Below are 27,943 nucleotides of genomic sequence, written 5' to 3'. Positions count from 1 at the left end.
TGGTTGTTTCTACGACGTTTGGTTAATCTTTTGTAGTGGCTAAGATTTTTCAAAAGACAAGAATGATTCATTTCAGGACAACCTTTATTTTTAGCTAGCTATTGTCACTAACGACAACAAAATAATTAAAAACATATAGCTAATGTTTTTTTCTCTGTGAGAATATTTTGTCTTCACAAAAAGATCTTGTAAAGCTATGATACAAGATCGATAGAACAAGCTATAGAATAGTCACACAAAAAAATTTTTGTGACTATGAAGACAGCTAGCTAGCTACCTATAGACCCGTGCAGATTAGATGTATTTTTTATATGAACTTATAATAATTTCCTAATTTATTTATAAAATACAAAATACTTTCATTCAGTTAGCTAGCTAGCTAGCTTGCTACACATCTATCAACACTTCTTCTTTATTATTTTTAATTATTTATAACCCCACTGTTCAACTAATGTATATAGCTAGCTAGCTATACATAATTTATAATTATTTTTATATATTATGTATATATATTTTTGTATATTGATATATTTTTATTTGAACATTTATAGAGACATTTTAAACCTATTCTCTGAGTCTGCAAATATCCCATGATACTTTTACCAATTACAGGTCTGTATTTTTTAGGACAGCCATTATGAATTGAGGGAAAACACACTGTTGTTAAATATATATAAATATTATTTTTTAACTTTAAACCAGACTATTGAATTGTGTAGTTGTAGGTGCGCTTTTCACTAATTTAGCTTTATTTAATTCAGATACAAAGTGTGACTATGAAAAGTCTGTGTTTTCCCTCAGAACAGGAAAAATCTTTTTAAAAACCAAATCTTTTTAAATTATGTTTCCTTTTAATAATCTTTTACAGTCAGGGTAAACCACTAAATGCGACATCCTGAAGTCTTAGTGTTTACTTGTTAAAATGACACCCCATAATCCATAAGATTTGAAGTCAAAGTTTTAAATTTCTGCTACTTTTCAATGTTCCATTCCTTTGAGTATATATGTTTAAAAAATACTGAAACGATTTTCACAAATACTTTGTTACTTTTTGGATCGAATAAGTTTCTTGGCAAGGAAATGGTTCATACCACAAATGTTCTATTTCGTATGGAGAAAGGTACTCTGCAAGGGGTATTATACAGAACTCAAGCCATTCCTTGAGACCGTACACTTGCCCGTACACACGTAAAAAAATTTACCAGTGCCTTGTATCGCATTTTCTTTTTCTAAAATATTAGCTATAGAGTGATGAAAAAAGCTTTCGTGATATGATCTACATCGATCTCTTCGCTTTCTACGATGTCGTGTTTATGATTTTTAAACGATCTATGGCAATCTTTTCACTGTCTACGATCCCGTTTTCATGATTTTTAAACGATCCACATCGGTATTTTCACTTTCTAAAATCGTATAGAGGTCAATTCAAAAAAATATTATATGAATTGAAGCAATCATGGAGACGATTTCTTAGTATTCAAACATCATTTCTATGCAGCTTAAATAACATATGTTATGGAAAACAAAAAATAGCTAAGTGTGAAACACACTTGCAAATATTCACATCACACTTGTAAATTTTGCTTACGAGTGCGATTTTTCGCACACCATAGCACTCATAATTTTATTAACGGGTGCTTTTTGTAGCTCTGGCATAGTTTTATTAAAAATGGCCTGAGAACTAAATTAAACTCAATGTCAGACGACAAATAACAACCATAGCCTTCGTTCCTGACTTTGCCTGTCTGTTGCTGTCTGCATACTGTGTCTGCGAGATCCCTCATTTAGTAATATTCCCTGGCTGTCAGATTTATACTTTATTCTCTTTCGTGTATCGTCAATTTCGCAAAAAGCGGGGAATATTTACGTCAAATATTCTAAATATATAATAATAGTCCAATGTCTTTCAACTGTTTTAAAATCACTTCAATTTACATTATCTGTAACTGCCCAAACATTCCAACAAATATTTTCTTGAGATCGATTGATTTAAATTTGATAAATAAAACGGGCTTTCTCAATCAATCAAACGGGTTGGCAAGTCCTTATTCTAAATTCAATCTTATGACAAAAAAAGTTGTTGTTGAAAATCTTGTATATATAGTTTGACATGGTAAATGAAGTAAAGCTAGAGTGAAATTTCACCTAAATAAATACAAGTTTGAGTATATTTTACACTTGTGTAGAAATATCATCTTAGGTGTTCTTATCATAGGAAAATACATGTCAAGACCAACATGAGGGCTTTTCTTATAGTGATTAGCTTATTATGTCTTAGCCCGATCAAAGGTATGATTGTTTCCTGTATATATTTTTAAATTATTTGTTCATTATTTTAATATGAAAGTGTTGAAATTATACCTTCCGTAAATGGACAGGTATATATATAAACATATGTCTTCTACGCCTTGCACTTTACAGTAATGTACACAATTTTTTTTGTGTAACGTGACACATTTCTGACTGAACCTGGGAATAGTTTTATTAACTCCTCCTGTAGAAGATTATTCATGTCCAATGCTTTAGGTATGCTATAAATAAAAAATATTTCTAATATTTTTGTTATGCATGTTGATTTTAGGTGACCCCTGCTGTGACAAAGTTTCAAGTAATTGTGACTTTTTGTGTGATGACTCCAAAAGCGGTGGATGGTGGAAAGAGATTACATGTGGTCCTGCTAGAGTAAAACTAGCAGCTTGCAGATTGAAGAATACAGGTGAAGATATCTGGCTCTTTATGTTTAGCTTAAAACAAGTCAATGACAACAAATTTTCTTGAATTATAAAAGCATAACTTTTTTCGCATTTATTGAGATATTAAAATTTAAAATTGAATACTAATGCTACACTTACTTAGCTTACTAAGCTGATCATTATTGACTGCTTCAATAAAGTTGAATACAGGTTTTACTAACTGGCAAATAATTTCTTATTGCAAAATTTAGATATTGTTACCCTATTTGGTAAAGACTTTACTGGCATGTAAGAACCCAATGTTTTTGTAACAACTTGGAAATATTTTTGTGTTGGGGTATATATCATTGGCTTGATTTATTCGGTACATTTTTTAGTGTTCAGAAAGGATGGAACAGTATGACTAATGCATTAAAGACATCTGTATCAACAGTTTCTGGTTTTAAAACTGCTGCAGTGGATGAACTGAAAAGAATTAAACAAGATGTCCTTGCTAGTTTGGTATGTTATAGTTTTCTTAAGAACACTACTAACCCAAAGCGGGAGGACCAAGTTCTGTCTAATCAGAGTAGGGTGATGCAAATGTTTTCCAAATGTTTTGCAACCATATTTTTCTCCAGTATTTTGGTTCGCTAATTTTTTACAAGCTTGTGTTATCAATAAAATGATTGAATGAATTGAATGAAACAACAAAGCTTATTAAAGTAAGGCAATTTATTAATCAAAATATTTTTAAAAAACCTTAAAAAAGCAACATTTTAATTATCCAAATCAAAACTAATTCTGCTAATTTTCAAAAGTTTTTTTTATCTTTGAGACATATTTTTAACATGCAAACTTTTTAAAGGTGTAAAAAATGGAAAAACCCTACATTCATGAATTTTCTCTTTTGTAATCAGATTTTGAAAACATTTAAATTAATATACAAAAGGTAAAAAACCGATTGTGGGGACTTGTTTGTGTTAAAAAGATATTGCCTTATCACACACTCTTCACGTCGTAATCACATAACTTTTTATCTTCGAAAAAGGCTGGAGTTTGCCATTTCCTAATTTTTTTAATTTTTAAGTCTTAAATTATAAAACAACTCTTTTTTTAGTTCATTTGGTGTAATAAAACTATTAAACAATGTCTCATTGTGGTGCACTAGTTAGAATTATTAACATTTACAATTGAGAATATCGTGTTACCACAATTTAACTCAAGTTGTGCTGATAAAAAAAGTTGGTTTTTATCGAAAATCTTTTGTTTATTACCCGCAAGTTATGTAATGACATACAAAACATGCAAGATAATTAATGAGAACAAAGGATAAACTACTAACACCTCCAAGAAAAAGGTGTAAACTTGTGCATATGCTCACGCTTACATCTGGACAGTACTGTGTGATCTTTTTGTATATTTTTATATTTTGTATATTTTTCAGCACACTCTTCGTGGTATGACAAAAGATCAATTCAAAGCACTTATTTTTCGATTTAAAGATTTTACTACAGAGAACTTGCGTCACATATTAAACCGTGTTGACATTGATGTTGTTTTTGGAAATATCAAATCTCTAGCTGTAAGGATTTCTTGTCTTATTACACTTTTCTAAAGTAGTTGTGTACCGTATTTTCCGGTATATAACCAGCGGGTTATAAGTTGATTTTTACGAGTTTCACCGTTGGTGCCGGTTATATTGTGGTGCGGGTTATGTGATAAGTTTTATATTTTCTTTCATTTATTGCGAAATTTGAAGTCTATACATTCAATAAAGAAAAAAGTACCAACTGGATAAAATACATTCTTTGCGTACATTATTATAACTGCATGCACGATCCTATATCTACATAATCTTACTTCAACTACCTGATTTAATTTTTTTTAGACAGTAAATTTCTTTCTTTAGCTTTCTATTGCTTACCATTGCTAATATTACGAGCTCTCTCTGAAACACAATTCTGGAGATTATTTTTCTTTTGTGTTGCATGTAATTCTAATCTATTTATATCTTTGCAATCACACTGAGCACATTGAAATGATTTGCTTTTGGTAATAGAGCAATATAGCAGGTATCATTTTTAGGTTTAATTGACACGTATTTTACAACCTAGTGCCCAGGACTTAATTATTAATTCCTGTTAAAATGCCTGTTAAAATTAAAGTACAGATAATAATTTTCTTTTTTTATCTTCGCTACCTTCGAGCAACAGGTGGCCACTGAAAATATCAAAAATAAATATAAAATGCAATTAATAAGACATACGCAATTATCTTCTCCTCATTGCCACCATTCATTTTATTATGCACACTGTGATTGCTGAGATATAAATAGATAACAAAATTCGATAAACAATAGAAAAGAACGTTCCCTACATCGCTGTTACAGACAATCCATGATAATTATTATGTTGTTTATTTTTATGCCAATAAAATTTAAATATACATAAAAAAGGAGTTCACGAGTTTAAACGTCCCCCACTTGTCTCCAGCAAGAAAAAGACAGAACACACCCACATGTTTATAAAATGATTAGGGTAAGTAAGAATATGCTGAATTTTTTTCTTAACACAATGCGGGTTATGCAAAGGTGCGAGTTAGTAAAACACATTGATTGAAATTTTTGCAGGTTATTCGAAGGTGCGGGCTATCTGATAGCATCTAGTTTATAACTCCCTAAAAAAGCTGAGCTGCAGGTTATACGATGTGCGGGTTATATACAGGAAAATATGGTATATACTGGTCATTTATTTTTTTTATTTGTGTAATTAACATTTCTAAAAATATTTAAAGTTGAGATATAAAGTTGAGAATTTTTGATTGATGTGGCATAGTACGCCTGGCCATTTTTCAGGATTTTCAGGACCTTAGACAGTTTTAGCACTTTCCTCAATTCTTTTCCACAAATCTGCATAAACATTACTTTCTTAGAGTACTGCTTGGGAAAGGTCACAATTGGATGTGTTAGCAAAGATTGTGCATAAAAAATATGGAAATGATGTTAGATTATGGACATCAGGAAAGCTGAAAAATTTAGGAAACATTCTTGCTGGTTTACCAGATTCAGATTTTGCAAAATTTACAGCTAAAGTATTTGATGAAAGGTAACACTCTTTGCAGTGCCTGTGTAGATTTTGGTATTGTGTAATCCTCATTATTTGTTTTTATGTTGTTTTTTTCCATGTGTTTCCTGATGGTGTTTTTGAAAAGAATTATTTTATAGTTTGGAAACATTATGTGATGTTAAATTATCTACTCAAAAAAGATTAAATTTATTCATTCCTGCTGAATCTCTATTTGGTAAAATCTCTTGGTGGAACAGTTCAACTATCACACGCATGTGCACCTTTGTTGAAGAATTAACACCAGAACAAATCTTGTCAATAAAATCTAAGGAGGTAAAATTTCTATGAGTATAATCAGTTCTTCTATGAAGTGTTTTAAGAGCTTTAAAAGTTTTTCTGGTAACGCTAATGTCATCAATGTTTGCAAGCACATTATGTTTATAACTTGTTTAAAGTGAAATATTTTAGTAAAAAATAGAAAATAGAACAACAACATGATAATAATCAAAGGGTTATGTCTGAACCAAACAATTTCTGTGCAGAGCACAGAAACTGAATATGAAATACTGATGTACAATATAAGATGTTATTTGAAAAAAGAAATGACGCTGAGTTTTGTAGAAGTGAGGTTTAACACATCTGTGTCAATAGGTTGTGGCGCAAAATAAAAGTGGTTAATTGATAAGTGTTGAAAAATTGTCTTGTTGTATGGGTATTTTTTGTTGTAGATTGCTGCTGCTTTTCCTAAATTGAAATCAAGGTTATTTAGTAAAGGACAAGCTAAAGCGATTTTGAAGAAACTAAAGGATGTTTGGGGAGATGTTGGAACATGGAGTAAGGCAAGATTGATTGAACTTGGTAAATTTGCAAAAACACTAGATATTGAAGACATCAAAAAGATAAATATTGAAAAAATAAAGGTATATGTTCCTTATGTCGTTGATACAGGGTCTTTGTACTCAATTCTTTCTTTATTTTCTTGAAAATTTCTTACATCAAATTTACTGTTTCCTGTTTCATGTTTTATACATTGCCTATCACTTATAAAAATGTCAATAATAGGGAATCATTAAATTCAGTGGTATTGTTTTGGTATGAAATAAAGTGAACTTAGTGGAATTTAAGTAAACACATACTGAACCTATTGAGGATTGGTTTCACTTAACTTAGAATTTTTTTTCGTTTATTTATTATAGGAGATTATAAAAAAAGAAGGTTCAGATATTTGGAATGATGCCCAAAAAAGTGTAATTATTAAGGATTTGCTAACTAAACTTGGTGACCCTAAAGACTGGCCGGAAGACGTTCTACTCCAATCGTTGAGCTTCTTCCAAAAACTAAGTACAAGTGATTTAAAAAATATCAGCAAATCTGCTGTGGTAAAAGTGCTGAAGTTTGCAAAGAATGTAAAATGGACAGAACAACAGGTGGGTGGTGAAATTTAATTTTTTTTACATTGAATCTACTTTTTATTGAACACTAGTCGATACAGCCCTGTGAAAAATCCACTTAGGCAGGATAACAATGGAGAAAAATGCGTTTTTAAATTTTAATGCCTCCATTATGTAGAGTTTAAAGTGCTGCTCAAGACAATGTATATGATCATGTGCTTTTGACAAACGGGAAATGAGATAAAAGGTTTTAATAAATTTTCCTGACTTCAGCAAAGTATTCCCAAAGTACAAAAAAAATTTTCCTTCAAAATTCTAATAACCGTTGCCTTCATCGTATAGATCTTGACGAACAGCTGCAGATATATTGGGGCTTGAAGATTTTTGATAATGTTATCAACTTGTCTGTTCCGAAATGGATTCGTGTACCCGAATCCATTTCGGAACAGACAAGTTGAGACTTTACGACCTCGTTTCCAAGTTATTTGGCCTTTATAACCACAATGCAATGGCTTCACCAGTTTTATTAAACACATTGAAGTCTGGAAAGATTACCAAATGAGACATAACTTTTTTGGCAAAATCAAAGAAAAATAAAGATATTCACTTCACCTGTTACAGACAGACACACAGACACAGTCTTCGTATTATTATAAGGGATGAAATAAACTAATGTGTATGTATTAATTGGTGAAAGACAATATAGCAATGATAAGTAATAAACTCTCATTGTTCATGAATACACCCAGTATGATTAAGACTGGATCTGTAATCATCAACCACAAAGTCATTCTAGTGTTTATTCAGGATTCATTAGCATCTGAAATGTCTTAAAGTAACATAGTATCAGTGTTTCTCAGTGTTTATCATCAACTTACACTAATTAATTCTTCCTAAACTAATTACAAAATTGGACCCTAACTTGGTTTAATTCTTTTGTCTTAAAGTAACACTAATTTTTATTGTTTTGCCAGTTGGTGAAATGAGGGGAAATTGGTGATTTTCCGTTAATAAAAGTGATATGAACTGTGTTTTTAATTTACTTTTAATTTCTGTACTTTACACAGGCTACTTACCTGCTTGGAGTCGCAGATGAAAAGATTTATGTAAGTAAAATCCAAAATACTACAAGTCGCATTACCGTTTTTTTAATTCCTATTGGTAGTTAAAAGGGGGGAGTTTGCAAAGCTCCAAGTGCCGTTAACACTCTTTGAGCCCCAAATGATGTGATATTTAACTACACAACTTTAGCAAAGATATCCTCTTTATTCTTATATATTTTGGATGCTAAAAGCAGAAATGATCGATTCGCATTATTGTCTCATTTTTTCTTGGGTGAGGATTAAGTTATGAACTAGAGTTAGTTACCAGAAGTTAGTGCTTTACCACAGGGCTACAAGTGACATAGATCAGTACCAAAATCGGATTAGGCAATCCTTTTATTTATAAAATTTTCTTGTTTTCTTGTATTGCCATCAACTAATGTAATGTTTACTGTTTATTAATTTAATTTTTCTATTTAGTTTTCAACATTAACAAAAGACAGTGTAGTAGATATGGGATCAATTTTTAATGGGTTTCTCTCATCAGATGTTGGTAAATTCTCAAAAGTCGTGCTTTTTGCTGCTTTCCCGGAGCTGATACCTGTTATTGGAATTGGTGAACCTGTTTTGCGACGTCTTATCCAAGTGGTAAGCACAATTTTGTTTGCTGCTTATTTTTTGTTTGTGATTTTGTTTTTTTTGGTGTAAGGTAAGAAGAGTAAAAATTTCGGTCACGAATGAATCAAGCACAAAAAGTTGTCTACATCTTAATCCAAATAGAAATGGCGTTAATGCCCAAAGTTTCGGCAGGATGTAATTTGACTTCAAGAGTAAAACTTCTAGCTTGTGTTATTCAGATCTAGCAAGTTGAATCTATTATTGTAATTGTATTGAGAACTAATCTTTTTTCTTTTTTATCTACCCATTTTACTTCTTCATTCCAATAGAATTTGAATTTTTTCATTTATCAGTTTGTATTTTCTGGTTTCCAAAGTAGTGACTCAGTATATACTTTTGTTTGTATACTTTTTTACTTACAAAATCATTGCATTCTTTCAGTTCAAAGAGCAATCTAAAAATGGAGAAATAAAATCGTTTGGGCAGTTTGTTAAATACCTCACTCGAGAAGATTTAAGTCAAGAGCAAATTCAAGACTTACTGGGTAACTTGGAAAAGTTGGTGAATGTTGATTTCAATGAAGCACAGGTAACAATTGGCAATTATGTTGTAAATGTTTTAAAAATCCTCTCAGCCTTTCCATGTTTTCTCTTGAGCTTTTTCGTATTTGGTTATTGTTTGCGAATTATCTGTAAAATACATGCCATTTTTAATTGTGAAAAATGTAATGCGAAGGAAATGCATGATGTAGAAACATCATCTCAGTAATAAACACAACATTTTCTAAAATTCTTTTCCGCACATAGTTTTATGCCCAATCAATTATCTTCATATCAAGTCACTTTTACTGCATTTAAGACAAATTTCTTAAGTGATTGTAGTTAATGATTTGAACTTGGCATGATGTTATAGCTATTCATTCTTAGTAACATATCTTCTATAAGTTACAAAATATTCTCATGATGTTTTTCGCAGATTGCAGAATTAATGGTAAAGCTTCGAAGTAAGTTGGGAAACATGAATCTGACTGATAGTTCTGATGATGACGTGCTGCCATGGGGATTTCAAAACTTAAAGAAAATAGGAAAAGTTGTTCTTGGACTCACCAGAAAAGAATTAAAGAATTTTCCATATCGCGGAATTGACACCACTATGGGAGTGCTTGGAAAACAAGATGGCTGGAAAAGAAGACTGGTTAGTGACATCTATAATTAAATATATTTTCAAAAAAGATGCGGTTTATTTGTTACGTTAAATCAAGTCGTCTTATACATTCAATGAACTTTTTTACACGAGAAAACTGAAGGCTTACCAGCTTATTTTCTGTAAAGGGAACATAATACCTTCTGAGTTAAGCTGAGATGTTTCCTAACATTAAAAGAGGTTTTTAAGCCCCTAATTTATACCATTTAAATGCTTTACAGGAAGAGTCCATCAATTTATAATTTTCTTAATTTTTTTGTGATATTTCAAAACTTTTAAAAAAAACCTAAAATCTCAGCATAATGGTTTTTATAAATAACAGGTATGCTTCAATAACACCTCAACATATTTTTCATTTCCAGGTTATCGCAGGTTACAAAAGAGTGAAAGATTTTTGGACTCATTACAACATAACCGGTAAAAACATGACTGAAGCACACATTGAAATCTTGGGAAAGTTTGTGCAGGGATTAACCTTAGACGAACTGAAGTCCTTGCCAAAAGATGTTCAAAGAGTTGCTATCCAAAAACTTGGTCAATTCACTGGACTTCCTGAAGACAAGTTAAAGTCAAGGACATACTTTGCACTGCAGTATCTAAAGGTTTGTTGCTACTCAAATTATTGCAAGCTGTTGTATACAAACGTTACCATCTTCGTGACACAAGCTTGAGTTTACCTGACTGCAGGCATTCAGCATAATCTTTAACTCAGTAACAAGCCTGGTTTCATTATAATGTTTTTATGTGCAACAGATAATTACCATTGATTAATATAAATGATTTATTGAAGGATCGCAGAAAAAACATGATAAATTTTGATCCATAAACATAGTATTCTAAAATTTAGTTTTCAAACATTGACTGTGCAGATGCAAATTTTACTACTTTTACAATAACGGTCTTAAATGAAAACCAAGCTTAAGACAAAAACAAGCATGGTTGCCATGAAAGCAATTAATGTCAAAATTTAAAAAAAAAACAATGAGTTAGCAAGTGTTATTTGCAACTCTTTCTTAATTTGAAAACAAACAATTTGAAAACAAACCCAGAAGGGTTTAACGCAGGTCAAATTAGTGAAAAATATATCCAAGAGAACTAAATGGGAATGAAAAGTGTAACTGAACTTAAAGGTAAAAACACACTGTGTGTCGACGCGATTTTCTTTTTTATGTAGGGATGATCTTCCTTCTTTCTTGTCATTTTTTCTATAATATTGCGAGTGAAAATAGAAAGTAGATTTACTTTGATCTGTAAACATGGATATAATTATTCGGTCAATTGATGATTCTAGTTGTCTAATATATATATACGTTGTATTTATAAAAACTCTGGATAAAAGTTTCAAGTTTACGCCCTATAATTTCTATAACCCACTCTTTGTGACTTAATTTAAAACACTAAATTTCAATTTATTGACATCCTCCATGATAAACAGTAAGAGACCGTAAAATTCAACTATCCCTTTTTATTAGAGCCCACCCCCCCCCCCCCCCATCTCTTTGTTTAGATCAAAAATAGTTTTCATGTGGGGAACTAAAGATAATGGAATTTGCATTCTTCAACAAAAGCCTTTAAAACAACGTAAGGAATAGAATTACATTCTTTGCAGAGAAGACATAGAATATAACAGTCAAATTATTTATTCTAGAAAGTAGGAGATGGCAAATTGAATTCATCAGATATCAAATTACTTGGAAATCTCTTTGCCGGACTATCAAAACAATACATTCGCAAAATCGACCTTAAAGCTTTATGGAATAACTTGGAAGAAATACTAAAGACAAAAGACATTCCAGTTGAGAACTTAAAAGAAATCGTTGTAAGGGTGAAGGAAAGCTTAAATAAGCAGTAAGAAAATTATTAAACTTTGTGAATTTCGAAATAGTAGACACAAGATATCTTTGTTGTGATTGAACTATAAAAGAAAGAATTTATAAATTCGTTGAATCTGTGAAATCCTAAAGACTACTCTCCACTAAACATTCGTGGCTGTACCTTCCAATGTTTTAATGTGCTCAATTTTCAATATAATATGCTCTATTTTTATTACTTTAAAGATGGCAGAGTTTTTTTTTTTTTTTTGGTGGTTCGAAAAGTTGTCCATCTAAAAACGCTTGACAGTTGACTAGTCTTGACTTGCAATGGCAAAATACCGGCGTCATGGCTAGAAAATAATTCTAATGCGCATGCTTAGATATCAACGCTGGGCCAGCATGGCTTAAATAAAAGTGTCCTTAAATCAGACACAATCTATAAAAGACAACAGAAAATGTTAATTTATAATAGTTTGAATAAAGTTTGAATAAAAAAAGATGTGTATTAAGCAATGCTTGAAAATAACGTTTTTTCACTATTTTTAAAATCGTGTTAACACTTTTTCTATGGAGCTCTTGCCAATTTATTTTACATGCTACGCAAGGCATTCGAAGTGTTTATGCTTTGTACATTGGCCCATGTCCCGAGATTAGTCCTTTTAGAGTGTAATTTAAACATATTTTTACAGTGATTTAGGAAAATGGACGGTAGAAGAATTAACCAGGTTAGGAAAAGCACTAAAAACTCTCGATGCTGCTGATTTAAGAGCTATCAGTAAAGATGCTTTTGATGATCTAGTTGATCAACTTGGTTCAGTTGACAGTTGGAACACAGAACAGTTGACCGCTTTGATCAGTAAAGCAAAAGAAGCTTGGGGATCAGGTTGGTAAAAATGGATTTATGAAATATCTTGCAATTTTTCCTGTATTGTTTAAGCCCAAACAAATGTGTGGCAACTCTAGAGCTAGGCATCGGCTTTCTTCAAACTAATAGCGATTTGTTCTGCATTTGTTTTTGTTATGATCTACCTCTTACACCATTTTGAATAATCGATGACGCTTGTAGCTAGGTGACGGTATGATTGCATCAAAACTTGTAAACAGAATGTTGAAACTATAATCTAATAGGTCTAGAGTGAATTTGTAAATTACGTTGCGCTTATTTGTTTTTGTTATGTGTTTGTGTTTTTATGATTTAGACATTTCAAAATGGTCCGAAAAAGCTCTTCAAAAATTAGGAACCATCGTTAACGGTCTGAGCACCAGTGAGATTGAAAGTATACCGAAAACAGTCTTTAAAAAAATTGATCAATTTGGAAGAGGACTGAAGATTAATGACGATCTTAAGAAGTCATTGGCGAAGCGTGTTAAAGAGGTATGTATGTTTTGTCAATTTGGTTGAGCGATTAGAGTAAGGAAAGAGAGGGAAGATCTGTTGTGTGTAGCAGTCACAATAACATCTGGAAATTGTATTCGTTGCACCTTTGCATTTTTGTTTCACAGTGTTCCTTTAGCTCCACTGATTCTTTGTAACCTCACAGCACCTGCGCGTAGGGCAGCGTTTACATGAGAACCCCGAATGAACTCATACGAAACATGGGGTGTTTACATGAACTTCTTCATTTCAGGTGCATGAGAATTAAACATGCGTGAAAATTTTATATCGGTACGACATCTTTCATACTGATATGAAATTCGTACCGGTATGAGTTTCATTACATTCGGAACAAAATATACACGAATAGACACCATAACTAGTGCGAGTTTCATACCGGTACAAATTCCTGCCGGTATGAGCTCAACTTACACGTACTTTTTATGAACGCGAATTGTATTTCTACTCTTCTGTATTTGCAAGTAAAAGACACCTGACCTTCTTCTAGTATACATAAAAATCCTTGTACCAAAATTTCTTATTTTTGAATTGGTGAAAGCTCAGCTATTATTTTTTGACTAAAAAACTAATAAATTTTAATGGAGGAATCTTATGTGATGGTGTTTCTTTGTAACTACAGGCTTCCAAAAATTCGATATGCCTGAAACATGTACGATGCACTTATGTTGCGTGGACGTGAGTGACGAGTTGCACACCTGACCTGCCTTGATGTAACAGGATTACTTTTTTTTTTTGTACCCCTAAAACCTCAACTATTATTTTTGGTTGAAGCATCTAATGGCAACAGTGTTTTTTCTTTTAGTATGTTTTGGACAATGATGCTTCTAATTTCGACATCAATATCATTAAACGATTTAAAAACATTTTATCCGGCTTCTCCACACAAGAACTGTCGTATATTAAACTCGACACACTTGATATGTTAGATGAACTCGGCGAGAGAGAGGATTGGTCGAAAGAACAGGTAAATTTGAAAATATCTTTTCCTTTCACATGCGGTGGTTTTTGCAACACTTCGTTTGCAACACATACAGTGACTGTCACGTGACCTAGATGACGTCATGTTATTATTTACAGACCAATGTGGTTATAATTTTTTTCAGATTAAAGAACTGGCAAAGAAAGCCAAACATGCTATATCCAACAACGCTCGATCAGATGGTGTGACTAGCTTAAAGAATTTGATTAAAGGGTACTCTGGTTTAGATATTCGATCGATCCACAAAAATGCGTTCAAGTACGTATTTTTTTTATTTTCTTATTTGCGAGTTTGCTTATGCTTGCAGGAAAATAAAGACTATTTGAATTTGAATTTTATTTGATCAAGTAAAGGACTCAATAAGTCCTTGTAAACTTTAGAAAAGGAAAAGAACATATATTATAATACACGTTTTTTATACACAGGCTGGTTTTCTGGAGTAGGGAGAATAAAACGACTTAATAAATATCAAGCTTTTGTTTTTTCTAACTATGTATTTAAACAAAAAACATCAAACCTGTTGCTTTTATGGATTAATATGTCAGTGTGTGTTCAGATCTTATAACAAGTTTGCAATCATTTCATGCACGTATACAATACACATGTGTAAGAATGTGTTAAGAATAATATCAGTCTGATAACAGACAAAATTTAGGAATACTTTAGACTTATCATTCGTACATAATATTTCTTGCAATCTTGTGTGCATTATTGTATATTGTTCTTTATTTGGTTCTTGTATGTAAAAGTTACATTTTCCAAGAGTTGAACATCACGGAAAAACAGGGAAAACAATCGGGCAGGAGAAGAAGGGACTTTGGTTAACAATTTTCCCAATTTTATTGATAACACTATATTAACTGAATTGGTTAATTTTCGCGAATTTCGCAAATTTTAATAACATTCGCAAACAATTATGTGCTTAAAAGTTCCCGAAAAGGTTCATTAATCTTCGCGAAATTACTAGAAATGACTTCGCAAAACATTTGCAAAAGCTAGTTTTTTGTGTTTCTAGGTAATATTTCCTTTGTGCAGTTCATAAAAATAATAGCTAGCCTCTGTGATATAAACCAGTTTAAGTAAAAGTTATCTTAATAAATAGGCCTGAGATAAATAAAACTTGCGAAAATTTACTAGATCCGTTAAACTAATTCTTCAAAAAAAACCTTAAAAATGATTCATCAGAGACATGGCTTATTTGTAAAAATAAATCTTCGTGGAATATATTTTTTGGTTGAAAAATAAAATCACTCAATTTGATTTCATTCGCGTTTTTCTCTTATCTACTTGTTTTCTACTTTTTTTACTTGTTTATTCTCGATTTCTGTAGATTAGCGGCTGCAAAGTTTGGCGCAATCAAAGACTTGAGCAAGGAGCACAAAACGGAGTTAGCTAACAAAGCGAAAGAAGCGTGGGGAAGTGACCCTTCCAAATGGACAGCAGGCCATGTTATTGAAGCTGGTTCCTTTATCGGTGAGTTTTCAGCACATGTACACACAGATGTATAGGTGTAAAATTTCTCTTTCTTTAATTTTCATGTTGGTGCTCATTTTAATTAACAAAAGAGTTTTACCCAGGATAGCCTCTTCAGTTTATCATCAGGGTCTTGCAAAGGGGGTCCTAGTTCATGTAAAGCTCCCGTTTGAGCTATGGAAGGCGCATAAGCACAACAGCCACTCACATAGACAACCGGATAATATATCAATCCTATTCTCATGCAGAACGTTAAGCAGAAAAGATCGATTAACACTTTTATAGTCTATGGTACGACTCGGCCGGGGTTTGAAACTAAGACCTTCCGCACTGAAGTCGATCGCTCTACCACAAAGCCACCAGTCAGTTAAATTACTTTAAAATAAGTATTTGACTAGAAAGCTCCCTTCAGTGTTTTTGTTGTTTTTGATATTATCTTTTTTTTATTCTATTCCAGACGGTTTATCAAAGACAGATCTCAGTAAAATCCAACCACAATACATTGAGCATATTCCAAGTGATGTGATAAAGAATATGGACAAGGAGAAATTCCAAGTATAAATTGTTGAATTTATGTGTTTGATAAAAAGACGAAAGTGTTACTCTTTAGCAAAATGTTCTGCTTCCATTTCATTCTGGATTTCAATGAACATTTGTTCTGTTAAAACTAGAGTTTTTAACTTTCAGGGTTAGCAATACTCCTAAAAACTCCTCCATTCTTCTCAATTTTGAAAATTCCTCTCAGATCTCCTCAAATCACCTCTAAAAGTAGATTTTTTTAACAGATTTCTCCACAAATCTTCTTAAATTTAAATTTACAACCTGTAGCATGTTTTTATTTTCAAAACGCATATGTTACATGGGTATGGCAATAATTTTTTCACACATCAATCATTCTCACTTTCTTTGGAAAAATATGAAAAACTACAGTTTTTATAAAAAATTTCGAATTTTTTTTGACATCTCTTTTTATTGACATCTTTTTTTTTAAATATTTCAATCACTAGTTTTTTGTAAAAAAAAAATTAGATATTACCTCTCTGCAATTAGGGTAAGTTATTATTTATATAGGGAATGTTGTTTCTTTATTTTAGGCATTAACTAACCAACAAATGGCTGAATTAAGCGATGAGCAAGTGAGCGCTTTGACAGAAACTCAAAAATCAGGATTACCTGAACCGAAGCGACAAGCATTACAATCAGTGTTGGATGATGATCCGAAAGAGGATGATCCTTTCCCTGAAACATCCAGCGGTAGGTCACTGTGTATTCGCTTATATGTGAAAGTAGCCCCATTAAAAAAAAATAAACACTACTGCTCATTAAAGCGTCTGTTGTATGCCATTTTTCGTAAAGTTTATTGTACAAGTGTAGTCCTAGCGCTAGCATGCTAAGGATGCTCGAACTTTTTACTTTGAGTCTTGAAATACAAGATGCTAACAAGAAATCAATGGCTACTAGAGTTGCTAGTACAATCCTTGCAAGTGTTACTGTTAATTGCAACCTCATTGGAGTATGGTGCTAGGAATTACAATCCTTTAGCGTTTTTAATGTTGTTGTATGATGAACACTGAGGTTTTCTGGTGTTTACAAATAGTCTGTTCAACTATTAAATTTTTTGTTTTAGTCTACGGGTTATTGCAATTTCTTTATTTTAGGTGTATGGATTCACGCCACCTCATCAATGGTTGTGGTCACATTTTTTGTTAATGTGGTATTTTGTATGTATTTGTAACGCGCTCCACTGAAAGGTTCAGGTCGGTTATAAACTCCGACAACAGTGTATGCACACCGGTGATGTCACCTTCAAAGCATCTGTGGGCTGTACATGTCTTTTTTATATGAAACACAATGTTTCGTAACTTTCATCTGGTAACTTGCAAAATATTGAGACAAATAAAAAAAGTAAATTCATAGATTAATTGGGATTTAAGTGTATAAAATAGGGGTGTGACTCCATAGTTTTTAGAAAGCCGCCTTTAAAGTTAAACATCCAAGCTAAACCCAATTCTTTCAAAATAACATGTATATATTTAAGAAGTTATGGGTATTATTGATGGTTATTGTTGCTAAATATATATAAGCCGTCAAACCATTTTAAACATTTGGCCAAAGTGCTTTTTAATATTCTATCTTTGTCATTTCTCTTTTTTATGTATTTTGATGGTTATTAAGGATAAATATATATAAGACGTCAAACTTTTGGGCTCTTTAAAATTCTTTTTTTTTTTGTATCTCTTTTTATGTATTTTGATCGTTGTTAACTCATGTCCTTCGCCTGGCAGTATATCTGTACGATTGTAAATTTGTATGTGTGTCTGTACAAATAATATATTTTACTATAAAAAGCATATTCCTATATTTTCGGAGAACAATTTCACAAATGCAAGCAAACTCTGATGCCGCAGTTTTTAAATAATAGTCAAGATTTGAAATGCTGACAAAATCTGCATGCACAATAAAGATAATATCACATGTTTTATACTGGCTATACTGGTATGCTCTAAATCCACAATGGGTGCTGTTTGTGTTGGCGTTTCCCTAACAGGAGGTTTTTTATTTTTGTGAGTGTCAGGGTTATGCACACATTTACGAAGCATAAAAATGTATTTTTCATCTTATATTTATACACTCGCATTGTAACTATATTGCGAATATTTGTAAATAATTCTTGTTTCGTTTCTTTCTTATCAAATTTGATACACTGTAGATAAATGTTATTTAAAAATATATCATTTAGTCCATAAAAAGTGTCTTTTCATTTCCTTGCAAAATTGCTTATGGCTGAATTTTGTTTTATGATGGCACGTCTCCTAATTTATATAAATCTTACAGTTAAAAAATTCTAGAATACACACCCTGGATGGTTTCGCAGCAGCGGAGCTAACATTCGTTTATAAATAAATACAGTGCAGGCCTAAAGTAGCAAAATTTGATTCTGGAAGTGATCAGTGACTTTTAAGTACCTACATGGAAATTACCTAAAATGTGCAAAAGGTTTCTGTGGTGCAGAATTGAAATGGTGATTGAAATAGCAATCCATAACGTGTCGGTCTAAATATTTAACTTCTCTCGGTGGCATCAGATGCATCATTTTGTTCTCCGTTGCACACTCCTCCTTACCTCCACGATACACTCTCCTTGCCATAATTGGAAAGAAAACAACCTAAAGAAAGTAACTCCATATAACAACACACGAAGTTCGCGCATTATCAATCTTCTCTGTACAAACGGTATAAACAAGCAAGGAAAATTATCAGAATGCAATTTGATGTTCAATCCTTTCCAAGACCATTTTAAGAAAACGCAAGCTCTAGTTTGATTCTAGTTCTAGTTTCACCAACAAAACTTACAATTGTAGGCGAGGAATGTTTATCTAAGGAGGTGCAATGCGAAAGCACAAAGTGACTTACCAAAACAGTGTAGCTCTCCCTCACTGTCCTCCTTCTTCTCCAAATTTTGCAAATCTTTTGCACAAACGACACATTTCATGCAATAACGATGCCAGACCTAAAAAAACAAAGTTAGGAACATTAAGACATCTTTAACCCTGACGTTAGTGTCAACCCCGTCGTCATAAAATCTTTTCTTTTTATCAAAGAATCGCAAATTTTTGGAAATTCTATCTTCGTCTGAGTTGCTTTTATCTACTAAGTGATCACGTTTAGAATAAAGGCAAAACACCCTGTAAAAGTGGTTAGGAAAGTCCAGGTTTAATTACAGAATATCTGTATATGTATGCTAACTTGAACGTATATTTCGCTATCATTTAAGAATAATAGTTCTTGTTCACTTTCTGAGCTTGTAAGTTAACCTAACAAGCCCAGGGGAGAAGATTGATTCTTGTTGAGAAATGAAACGCCTTTTTAATTCCTCCATTTTGCTTTTAAATCAAAATTAATTTTTAGTCCCTGCAACCTCGTCCCCAGGGGTCTTCTACGTCCATGATATTCTGACAGGACGGTAACATCATAATGCATTAAACCCTTACAAGAATTATGAGTTTAGCAGATAAGTGTTTCAAATGATCTAATAAACCTAGAATATTACATTGACAATAGTAAAGAAGCTGATAACATTGGTATTAAGGGCATTTTATAATTATTTTAAGCTTTGAGACATCGAAGAAGTTGATTTGAGTTAACATACCTTGTTACCCTGCAAATATTGCTCGTGCGGTTTAACTTTTTTTTCACAAGCACAACAAATCTTGAGTGGAATTACAGATGTATTTTCTTCAATTAGCTGTTGTTGTTCGTTGACTTGGTTTGCCTGAAAATTAAAAATTTGTTATAAATCCCAACAAAACGCGATATACATATAGAATAAAACAATAGTAAAATTGTAAACTATGGCTTAAAATAATCATACGAAGCGTAGCGCAAGACTCAAAAAACCCTTCTTTCATCGACAGGGATACAAAGTCACTCTCGTTTCCAGGGTCTCTTAGCCCATTATTACGGAGCGGCATCAAATTAATCAAAAAGGCAAAATGCCCTGGGAACTAAGTTGATACGAAGTATATATTACAATATGCTTCCCAAAAAAAACTTTATCACACTGTCGCTTTTTTAACACCAGTGTCACAAAGATCGGTGAGATATTAAGTCAAGATGGTATGACAACGAAAATTTGGGAAAAAAATTGTTTACTATCAAATTCACAGACTGAATGACATACATTTTCGTGTAAGTCACCTAAAACTGAAAAAAGGGTTAAATTCTGTAGCCCCACCTCTATAGCTCAAAAACCAATATTAATACCTGTTCAATTGCCAACCGTACTCTTTCAGAAGCATTGCTGCTTGAAAAACTATAATCCAAAGGCAAAGAAAAACCAAATGCTGATTTGTTTGCATGTTTTGGTTGTTCGTGTTTGTAGTTTTGCTCTCTAACTTTCCAGTCTTCTCTCAAATCTTCGCTACGAACACTTCGAGGTGTTGTACGCACACTTCGTGGTGTTACATGTGAAGTTGTATCTTCGTTACTTCTCCAAGAAAACAGTACTTGGTCTCGATCATTTCGAGGGCTTACATTTTTTACTGCATGACTGATCTTACTTTCTGTTGGCAGAAAGTTTTCTTTTGATACACCAGCGTTTGACTTGCTTATCCAGGAGGTATCTTCCTTACCTCTTGAAGTACACTGCTTGTTGTTCTCTTTTTGATGACTTTGTCTTTCTATCCAAGATGTGTCTTCTCTACCCCTCGGTGACGCTTCCTCGATAACCCATGTGCTATCTTTACTTCTTAATGTGTTATTCTTTGTTATCCAGACATTGTCTTTTATTTTTTCTACTGTCTTTCTACTACTTAACCGTTGCACATTTTCTTTAGTTAGTGATATCTCTTCTATGCTCATTTGAGGGAAGATGTTCTGTTTGCTGTCCCATATTTTTTTATGTTCGGAGACATATTCATTTCCTTGGTGTGAAGTGGAGTTGCTGCTAACGTTCGACCTGGGAGTGTCATTATCTTTTTCTGTTGACCTGGAAGTGAAGATTGATCTCTCCGATATTATTATGTCACTTCTTGGGGTCATTTCTTGTGATCTTGGAGTGCTGCCTCTTGTATGAGAATTTTCTCTACTATAAATTGAATCATGGCCTCTAAAATCAAGATTCATAGATATGCTGTCTTCTGGATTTACTTTTGCCACCAGCTCTGGTAATATTTCTGAAGCAACTTCCATTTCCCCTCTTTCACTCTCAACACTCTTTGTTGAATCTTCGCCTTGTTTTTTATCATTATCGGAAGATGTATGATGAGGAGAATTGTTTGTTACACCACCGTTGAGGTTTTTTGCGTTCACGTATTTTTCAACTTCGTATATTGAGCGGAAATCGCTATTGCTTTGATCTATGATGATGTTTTTAGATTCAGGCTTGGTATATGTTTTGCTTCGATAATCACCGACAAAATTGAAAGATAAATCTTTGTTTGCTTTTAGCGTTTCTTCTCTCAATTTGTTATAAAACCTGTTGTTTTTAGATAATCGAAATTCGATAACTTTTGGAAGCATTTTTAATATGTACACCAATACTAAAAAAAAGGACGTATTTTTTATTATCTTCTTTTCCAGATAGCATATGCATCTCTCTTAATTATAACATATTTAACAAGTTTTTTCATTGCGCAAAACTTTAGTTTAGCGCGCGCTCACCCCAGGATCGTGTTTCGTTCTTAGCTGGCTTGTATATAAATTTAATCTATCATCCCTAACCTATGCGTTTATTTATTAATAACATTTTCGCAGCATATTTGGACGAGGCATACCATAAAAAATGGAATAAAGAAAATTAGAGAGATCCTGCAATCAACATGCAGGTTGAAGGTGTAATAACCTCCTTAAATGTTCTTTTTGTGTCCCTCAAATATATAGATGACTTGACTAAGTTTGCAAACCTTGACAGAACATTGTGTGAATTCTGTACATGCGCACAAATTCTTGTGATCAAAAAGCAGGACTGTATGCAGTGAATGACTGTTATTGAAATTCATACAGAATTTTTTGGAAGCAAAGGATTCAAAATGAACTGACACCATATTTTTGTTGCACAAGATTAAAAAAAACTGAATTGGTAATTTTTTCTATATTCTCTTTCTTGAAACATTTTTCACTAATTTTAAACGGATTTATTTGACTTCTGTGGTCTGTTGTTTACATCATCTACCTACAGAAATGCGTGCGCATGTCTTTTGTTCTCTACGCAAAATCATTACAGTACCTCGGACTGAAGATGGTCCATACGGTCAGATTCACGGATGGTGTCGATCTTATTGCAAGAACATATATTTTAGTAAAAACTGAAAAAAACTTTTCGAAGAACAATTGTAGAGTCGCATCAATTCTTTTTTTAAGCTATAAAGGAATGCAGGCTAAGTACGTTTTTAATATGTACTCATGTTTTGCCGCAAGCTATGTCTCAACGTTTATAGATTCTCATTAAAACAACATACAAAATAGTAAAACAAATATAAATGACACACCTTACGAAATATAATAAAAAAACAGCCAACTCTTCTTCAAACTTAGTATCTAGCTAATCAGTGACATATTCACACTACTGTATTCACCGATTGCGAGACCTTTAAATTCTCTTTTAAATTTGAGAGAAAAGCTTAAACCACTTCCGCTCGTCAGCGTTCAGCTAGGTTTTATAAAATTTGCAAAATTTAAATTAAAATTATTTAAAAAATTAATAAGAAAGCTGCGAATGAAACGGAGTATAACTAGCCAATTAATTAAATCAAAAATTTATCAATGAACTGTTTTTCTTTAAATTAAATATCTTTTAATGCTGTTTTTTATTGGTTTACATAGCTTCGTACGAGCTTTCATTGGTTAGCAGTGTTCACGTGACGAGCCGTAAAAAACTGATCTGTTTATCCTTGTGGTTTGATAAGGGTATTTTTAGATTCGTAAACCCAAATTTATATCATGATTAACAGGGAACTTCAATAACGGCGGTTTTTAAAGTCCTATTATTTTTCGGAAAAATCCTTTAGATTTTGGCTTCTTTTTCTTCATCCCTCTCATGTGATTGTTACCAGTATCAACAAGATCTGTAAATGAAGCTCTTTGATAAGGCTGGAACGTGCTTGCTAAGTCAATTTTCGGTTGGGGCTTTTCTTGTGAAATAACAGACACGTCAGAGCCTTTTCGTTCGGTTACCGTGTGAAAATCAGGTACTTCTATTGCATGCATTTGGTTTTGAACTAATGGTGGTATGACGTCATTATGAGGAGCATTGTCTGCACCCTCCTCCTTACTTTCAATTTTTACAACTTCTTTAACTTTTTCAATCTTTTCAACAGGTTCATCTTTTACTTCTTCTACCTGCTTAAGTTCTTGTGGGTGGTAGAGAGGACTTTGCGGTTCCAACGATTTGGTATTGTCTATTTCCACTGTTTTTGGTGTATCCTCTTGTTCTCGCACTTGAGCTTTACTCCCACGCTGTTCAAATTTCCGATCCGTGCTGGAGTATGCTCTCCTTCCTGGACTAAGTGTTTCGTTTGTTATATCCTTCCCCGGGGCTTTCGGTTCTTCATCGACCTGTTCCTTTTTCTCTTTAAAATCACCTACATATTTGAACGACGCCTGTTTGGCATCCTCACGATCGTTCTCAAGTTTATCAAGATAAAAACGATTATCTTTGGACAGGCGAAATTCAACAACTGCAGGTCCCTTCGCAGGTTCTGGCTCGCCTGTAAAGGAAACCTTCTTTTCCGATTTATTTGTTTTTGCACTTGATTTTGTTTTTATGCTAGAAGGACGTTGCATCCGTTTCCCATCTTCACTAGGAACGTATACTTTTTCTCCCCTTTGAGGCTTGGACGATGTTTCCAACTCGTTTTTTGACTCAACATTATTAGTTTTATTAACAGGGTTTTTTTGCTTAATCTCGTTCTTTGCATCTTCAGGGCTTTTGACATGCCTCGGTTGATTCTCAGATTCAGGGGATTGAGTTCGAGTTTGATAGATTTGTATGTCTTCACCTCCTGGAATGTTTTGGTTTTCTTCATAACTTTTCATATCGTCTCTCCATGCGTCCTTCTCAACGTCCTTACTTGTCAGATTCATGTTTTCAATTTCAACGATTTTATTTGTAACATCTCCCCTTCTTAAACTGTGCGTTTTTCTTTCATCTACTTTCTGGTTGTTGATATTATTATAAAAATCTTGCTTGATTCGTGCAACGCTACGTAAAGGCACAGCCTCGTGTCGAATGACATTGGCAGATCTTTGCTCATAGTAATTCGGCAATCGATATTCCTTATCAACGAACGATGAACGGTTTTTGTTCTCAATCCAATTTTCAAACATATATTTTTTATTTCGAACGGGCACGCCGTATTCATCTATCCAAGTATCTCGAGCCGACTTTAAGATGGTTTCGTATACGGTCTGAAAACCATTACCTTCCTCAGCACTTTGATGTGGTTCTTTTTTATTCAAATTGATCGTAATTTTATCGTTTTCCAACAGATGCTTTCTATCATCAAGCGTATTATCGTATTTTATCGATTTCCTCTCGATTTCTTCCAAGTATCGTCGACTAAGAGGGTGCATAAACTGTTTATGAAGTAGTAAATACTCTGGAGGGTTGGGTGGTAGAGGTTTGAAACGTTTTAGAATACCTCTTAACGGTTTTTTAGGTTTTGAGGGGTTTCTATACGAGTTAATGAGTATAGCATCTTGATTCTCGTAGATGTGTTCGTATGGGTATTGATACGTGTTATTCCACAAACCGAATTCTTCATAAACAGGTTTTCGATCAAACATATGGTATCTGCCATTGTAGTATTTTCTAGCAAGCGCGTGTTTTAATTTATTATCGTCAGGTTCCACCTTCAACCCTGATCTATAATAAGGCGCCATTTCTGGGTTTAATTGATAGAATGATGACGTAAGCATATTGTTGTGGCAACGGTTGCAGTAAATTTCTCCTTAAAAGATATTAATAAAATAAAAATATTCCTACTTTTCAGAACCTAGAAGGATAGATAGGACGTGCAGATACCGCCATTGGTAAATTACGCAAAATTAGGGAGACGTTATGCCAACCAGGTGAAAATTTTGGAAGGTGTGGCGCTCTTCTTCCTTGTGATTTTTTTCCAACTAAAATATCTGTTAATACAGAGCTTGTTTTCGATTTCTTTAGAAGATTTTTTCTGCGGATCTAAAAGCTTGTAGAGGAGCTTGGCTTTGTACAAACAGCTATTTTTTTATATCAGGGTCTGGAGTAGGTGTAGACTTCAACTGTTCTGCCGCTCGTATTTATGCATTTTAAGAGAGTTTATACCCCAACTGGTAATAATAAAGAGCCTACCTGAAAACATTTTGATGTTGTTTGGATCATCTAAGGTGAGCCAGCACTGTTTACACTTGATGCACCATTTGTGCCACGTTTTATCAGCAAGACGAATCAACTCTGACGGAAAAATGTCCTTCTGACATCTGTGACATTTCTCTACAGAATCTAAGCGGAATTTTCTAATCCAATTACTGTCCAATTCATCGCCAAAAATGACCGAATTTTTCTTACTTAATTTATTTTCTTTCTCACGGGGCTCGAAAAGGTTTCTGTAGTTATCCGGAACAACTATGCCATTATGGTGATTGGTGAACTGAACCCGTTTCGGGTTATTATCTTTTTTCGGTTTATTAATTTGGCGAAAATAATCTCCCCATACACCATAGGTTCTTTCGTGATTCCTCTCCAAAGCATCCTGCCAGGAAGCGATATCCTTTGGTTGATTTCTCCAGTAGGATATTTCTTTCGGTCTTTCTAGCCATTTGACTTCAACTCGTGGTCTTTCCTGCCAATTAGCAATGTCTTTGGCTGGTTTTTCTTGCCAATTAGCTATATCCAATGCTGGCTTCTCATCCCAATTAGATATGTCTGTTTGTTTTTCGGTCCAGACATCAACTGGTTCTCTTTGTCGAAATGAAAAATTCTTGTTATCATCCCAATAATGGTTTTTCCAATACGTATTTGTATCATAAGGGATACCCTTGTACGAGTATTGATCCTTATTGATCTCAGATGAGTATAAGTTTTCTGTTTCGTATTGTATAGCTTTCATGTTATTCTCGACTAGTTTTATAAGAGAGTTCAAACTGTTGTCTAAACCTTGGTGCTCGCCATAGTTGTATAAATCATTTTCCATATTATTATCGCAGCCTTTTCTCAAACGTGACTTTTCATTACTCCGACATACTGGCGAATTAATGTGACTTACACTCGCTATGCTTGAAAATCACCGAGTTTTATTCGCAATAAGGTTAAATGTGAAATGACAGCCAATTAGGTCAGGTTTAATCTAAAATTAATTATTTACTCATGCAAAAAAGAAAATATTATTATATAAATTTTGATTCAATATTCAATTGCCAACTGTTTTGTCATCATTCAAATTGTGAAAAATTGATTATCATGCCGAGAAACAAGATTGTACCCAGACCACTTTTATCTCATAAGTTTGCAGCTAAAAAATAAATTTGTGGCTTCTGGATTTTCACTCCAGAACAAAACAAAAGAATAGTAATATTAAAATAATTTGATTGGTTATGAACCACTTCCCGCGCAATGTAATGTTTTGATTTTACTTGAGGACTGCGGGCAACCTCGTTTCCAGGGCATTTTGCTTTAATTGCTCAGGGGCCTAAAGACCCTGGGGACGGAGATAGACTTTTTATCAAACTGACATGTTGCTTATTCAATCACGTTTCAGAAATTACAATTTTCTTTTAACCCCTTTCTTGGGTATTTCTGCCTTTTTGATACGACAGAGGACGACGAAAAAATTATTTAGGGTGAGTTCTCGTTCCCAATGCTTTTTTCTTGCATATCATTATCATCATAGTTATAAAAAATGTATAATCCTGACTGAAAACGCGGACATCGGTGCCAGGCAACCTTGTCCCCAGGACTCTCTTTCTGACTCGCCGTCCGAGATTGTCAGAGATAGAGAAAGGAGCCCTGGAGACGAGGTTGCGGTGCCAGGGTAATTTTTGCAGTCGCATATATTAAAAAGACAAAAGTATCAGAGAACGAGCCGACAGTTACTCATTCAGGAGTGAACAATAATATCCTCTTCTCTACTCTTTTTAACACGATGCACAAAATTTACAAATACCTCACATGTGACCTAGAATTATAGAAATGAGAAGTAGAATATATCTCTTGATGTGAGTGAGGAATTCAAAAATCATAGTTAAGTTTTTGAGAGGATTATTGTTATTATTATTCCGAATATTTGTACAGGATATAGCCACTTCAGCGTTGCAAACACTGTTATTAATGTGGGTCCAGTGTTCGGAATGTATACATTAGGTATACACCGGCTAGCCTACCCAATTTCTCTCACATGGCATGGGTTGACCCGTGACTGCGGTAAAGACACTTGTGAAACATGCCCGCGCTGTGGACCGAACCACGGACCTTGTGATTACAAAGCAAACGCGATAACCACAAGACGACGATTGACTTTCGGAGTTTTTTCTTTTCTTAAAACACTTGGTTAATTAAAGATAAACATTTAGTTGACTTAGAAGCAAATTTTGTGAACTAGAGAATTCCGACCAAACACAAAAAAGGTTCACTTTATATTTTCGTCATTCTCTCGTGGTCCTAAAATTTGTAGAAAATTTCAGGTAATCTAGAGGTGGTGGCGCCTCCCTGGTCACATAATCAGATGGTAAATTTAATTTTCGCCAAATATTTGGACTTGGCTAGATCGCAAAAATTAGTTCCCCGCAAAAATTAATTGCAAAACAAAAGG

The 27,943-nt window shown here is 33.4% G+C and overlaps 3 protein-coding genes across 3 annotated transcripts; 1 reads left to right on the top strand and 2 right to left on the bottom strand.

Annotated features, from left to right (window-relative positions):
• Positions 1–542: 542 nt before the first annotated feature.
• LOC130612407 (uncharacterized) lies at positions 543–18,407 on the top strand. Its single transcript, XM_057433712.1, has 24 exons — positions 543–612; positions 2,216–2,289; positions 2,582–2,716; positions 2,945–2,981; positions 3,071–3,194; positions 4,120–4,257; positions 5,607–5,779; positions 5,899–6,073; positions 6,469–6,660; positions 6,937–7,167; positions 8,199–8,237; positions 8,655–8,822; positions 9,234–9,380; positions 9,768–9,986; positions 10,358–10,597; positions 11,644–11,843; positions 12,499–12,692; positions 13,009–13,184; positions 14,008–14,169; positions 14,309–14,442; positions 15,515–15,657; positions 16,115–16,212; positions 16,752–16,911; positions 17,316–18,407. The coding sequence occupies exons 2-24, from the start codon at positions 2,238–2,240 to the stop codon at positions 17,390–17,392; spliced, it is 3,414 nt and encodes a 1,137-aa protein (XP_057289695.1). The 5' UTR covers positions 543–612; positions 2,216–2,237; the 3' UTR covers positions 17,393–18,407.
• Positions 18,408–18,495: 88 nt separating this feature from the next.
• Positions 18,496–22,803, bottom strand: LOC130612411 (uncharacterized). Its single transcript, XM_057433716.1, has 5 exons — positions 22,646–22,803; positions 20,421–21,697; positions 19,807–19,929; positions 19,071–19,167; positions 18,496–18,823 (listed from the first exon to the last, which is right to left on the bottom strand). Exons 2-5 carry the CDS (start codon positions 21,675–21,677, stop codon positions 18,777–18,779), a joined length of 1,524 nt encoding a protein of 507 aa, XP_057289699.1. The 5' UTR covers positions 21,678–21,697; positions 22,646–22,803; the 3' UTR covers positions 18,496–18,776.
• A 145-nt stretch (positions 22,804–22,948) lies between these two features.
• On the bottom strand, positions 22,949–27,735 carry LOC130612408 (uncharacterized). The gene is made up of 2 exons (XM_057433713.1): positions 25,489–27,735; positions 22,949–25,105 (listed from the first exon to the last, which is right to left on the bottom strand). Exons 1-2 carry the CDS (start codon positions 26,327–26,329, stop codon positions 23,130–23,132), a joined length of 2,817 nt encoding a protein of 938 aa, XP_057289696.1. The 5' UTR covers positions 26,330–27,735; the 3' UTR covers positions 22,949–23,129.
• Between the last annotated feature and the right edge of the window lie 208 nt (positions 27,736–27,943).

This window comes from Hydractinia symbiolongicarpus, chromosome 10 (assembly GCF_029227915.1).
Source record: "Hydractinia symbiolongicarpus strain clone_291-10 chromosome 10, HSymV2.1, whole genome shotgun sequence".
Taxonomy (NCBI): Eukaryota; Metazoa; Cnidaria; class Hydrozoa; order Anthoathecata; family Hydractiniidae; genus Hydractinia; species Hydractinia symbiolongicarpus.
The sequence above is the reverse complement of the archived record's forward strand: the minus strand, read 5'-3'. Positions and strand labels throughout refer to the sequence as shown.

Bases quoted from the DNA above. Each gene is read 5' to 3' on its own strand.
- LOC130612407 (XM_057433712.1), top strand. From the start codon at position 2,238: ATGAGGGCTTTTCTTATAGTGATTAGCTTATTATGTCTTAGCCCGATC. The intron at 2,290-2,581 runs GTATGATTGTTT...TGTTGATTTTAG, and splicing joins ATGTCTTAGCCCGATCAAAG to GTGACCCCTGCTGTGACAAA. The intron at 13,185-14,007 runs GTATGTATGTTT...TTTTTCTTTTAG, and splicing joins TGGCGAAGCGTGTTAAAGAG to TATGTTTTGGACAATGATGC.
- LOC130612411 (XM_057433716.1), bottom strand. From the start codon at position 21,677: ATGCTTCCAAAAGTTATCGAATTTCGATTATCTAAAAACAACAGGTTT. The intron at 19,930-20,420 runs GTATTAATATTG...TTTAATTTTCAG, and splicing joins TACGGTTGGCAATTGAACAG to GCAAACCAAGTCAACGAACA. The intron at 18,824-19,070 runs GTAAGTCACTTT...TACTTTCTTTAG, and splicing joins GGGAGAGCTACACTGTTTTG to GTTGTTTTCTTTCCAATTAT.
- LOC130612408 (XM_057433713.1), bottom strand. From the start codon at position 26,329: ATGGAAAATGATTTATACAACTATGGCGAGCACCAAGGTTTAGACAAC. The intron at 25,106-25,488 runs GTAGGCTCTTTA...ATATCTTTTAAG, and splicing joins CAACATCAAAATGTTTTCAG to GAGAAATTTACTGCAACCGT.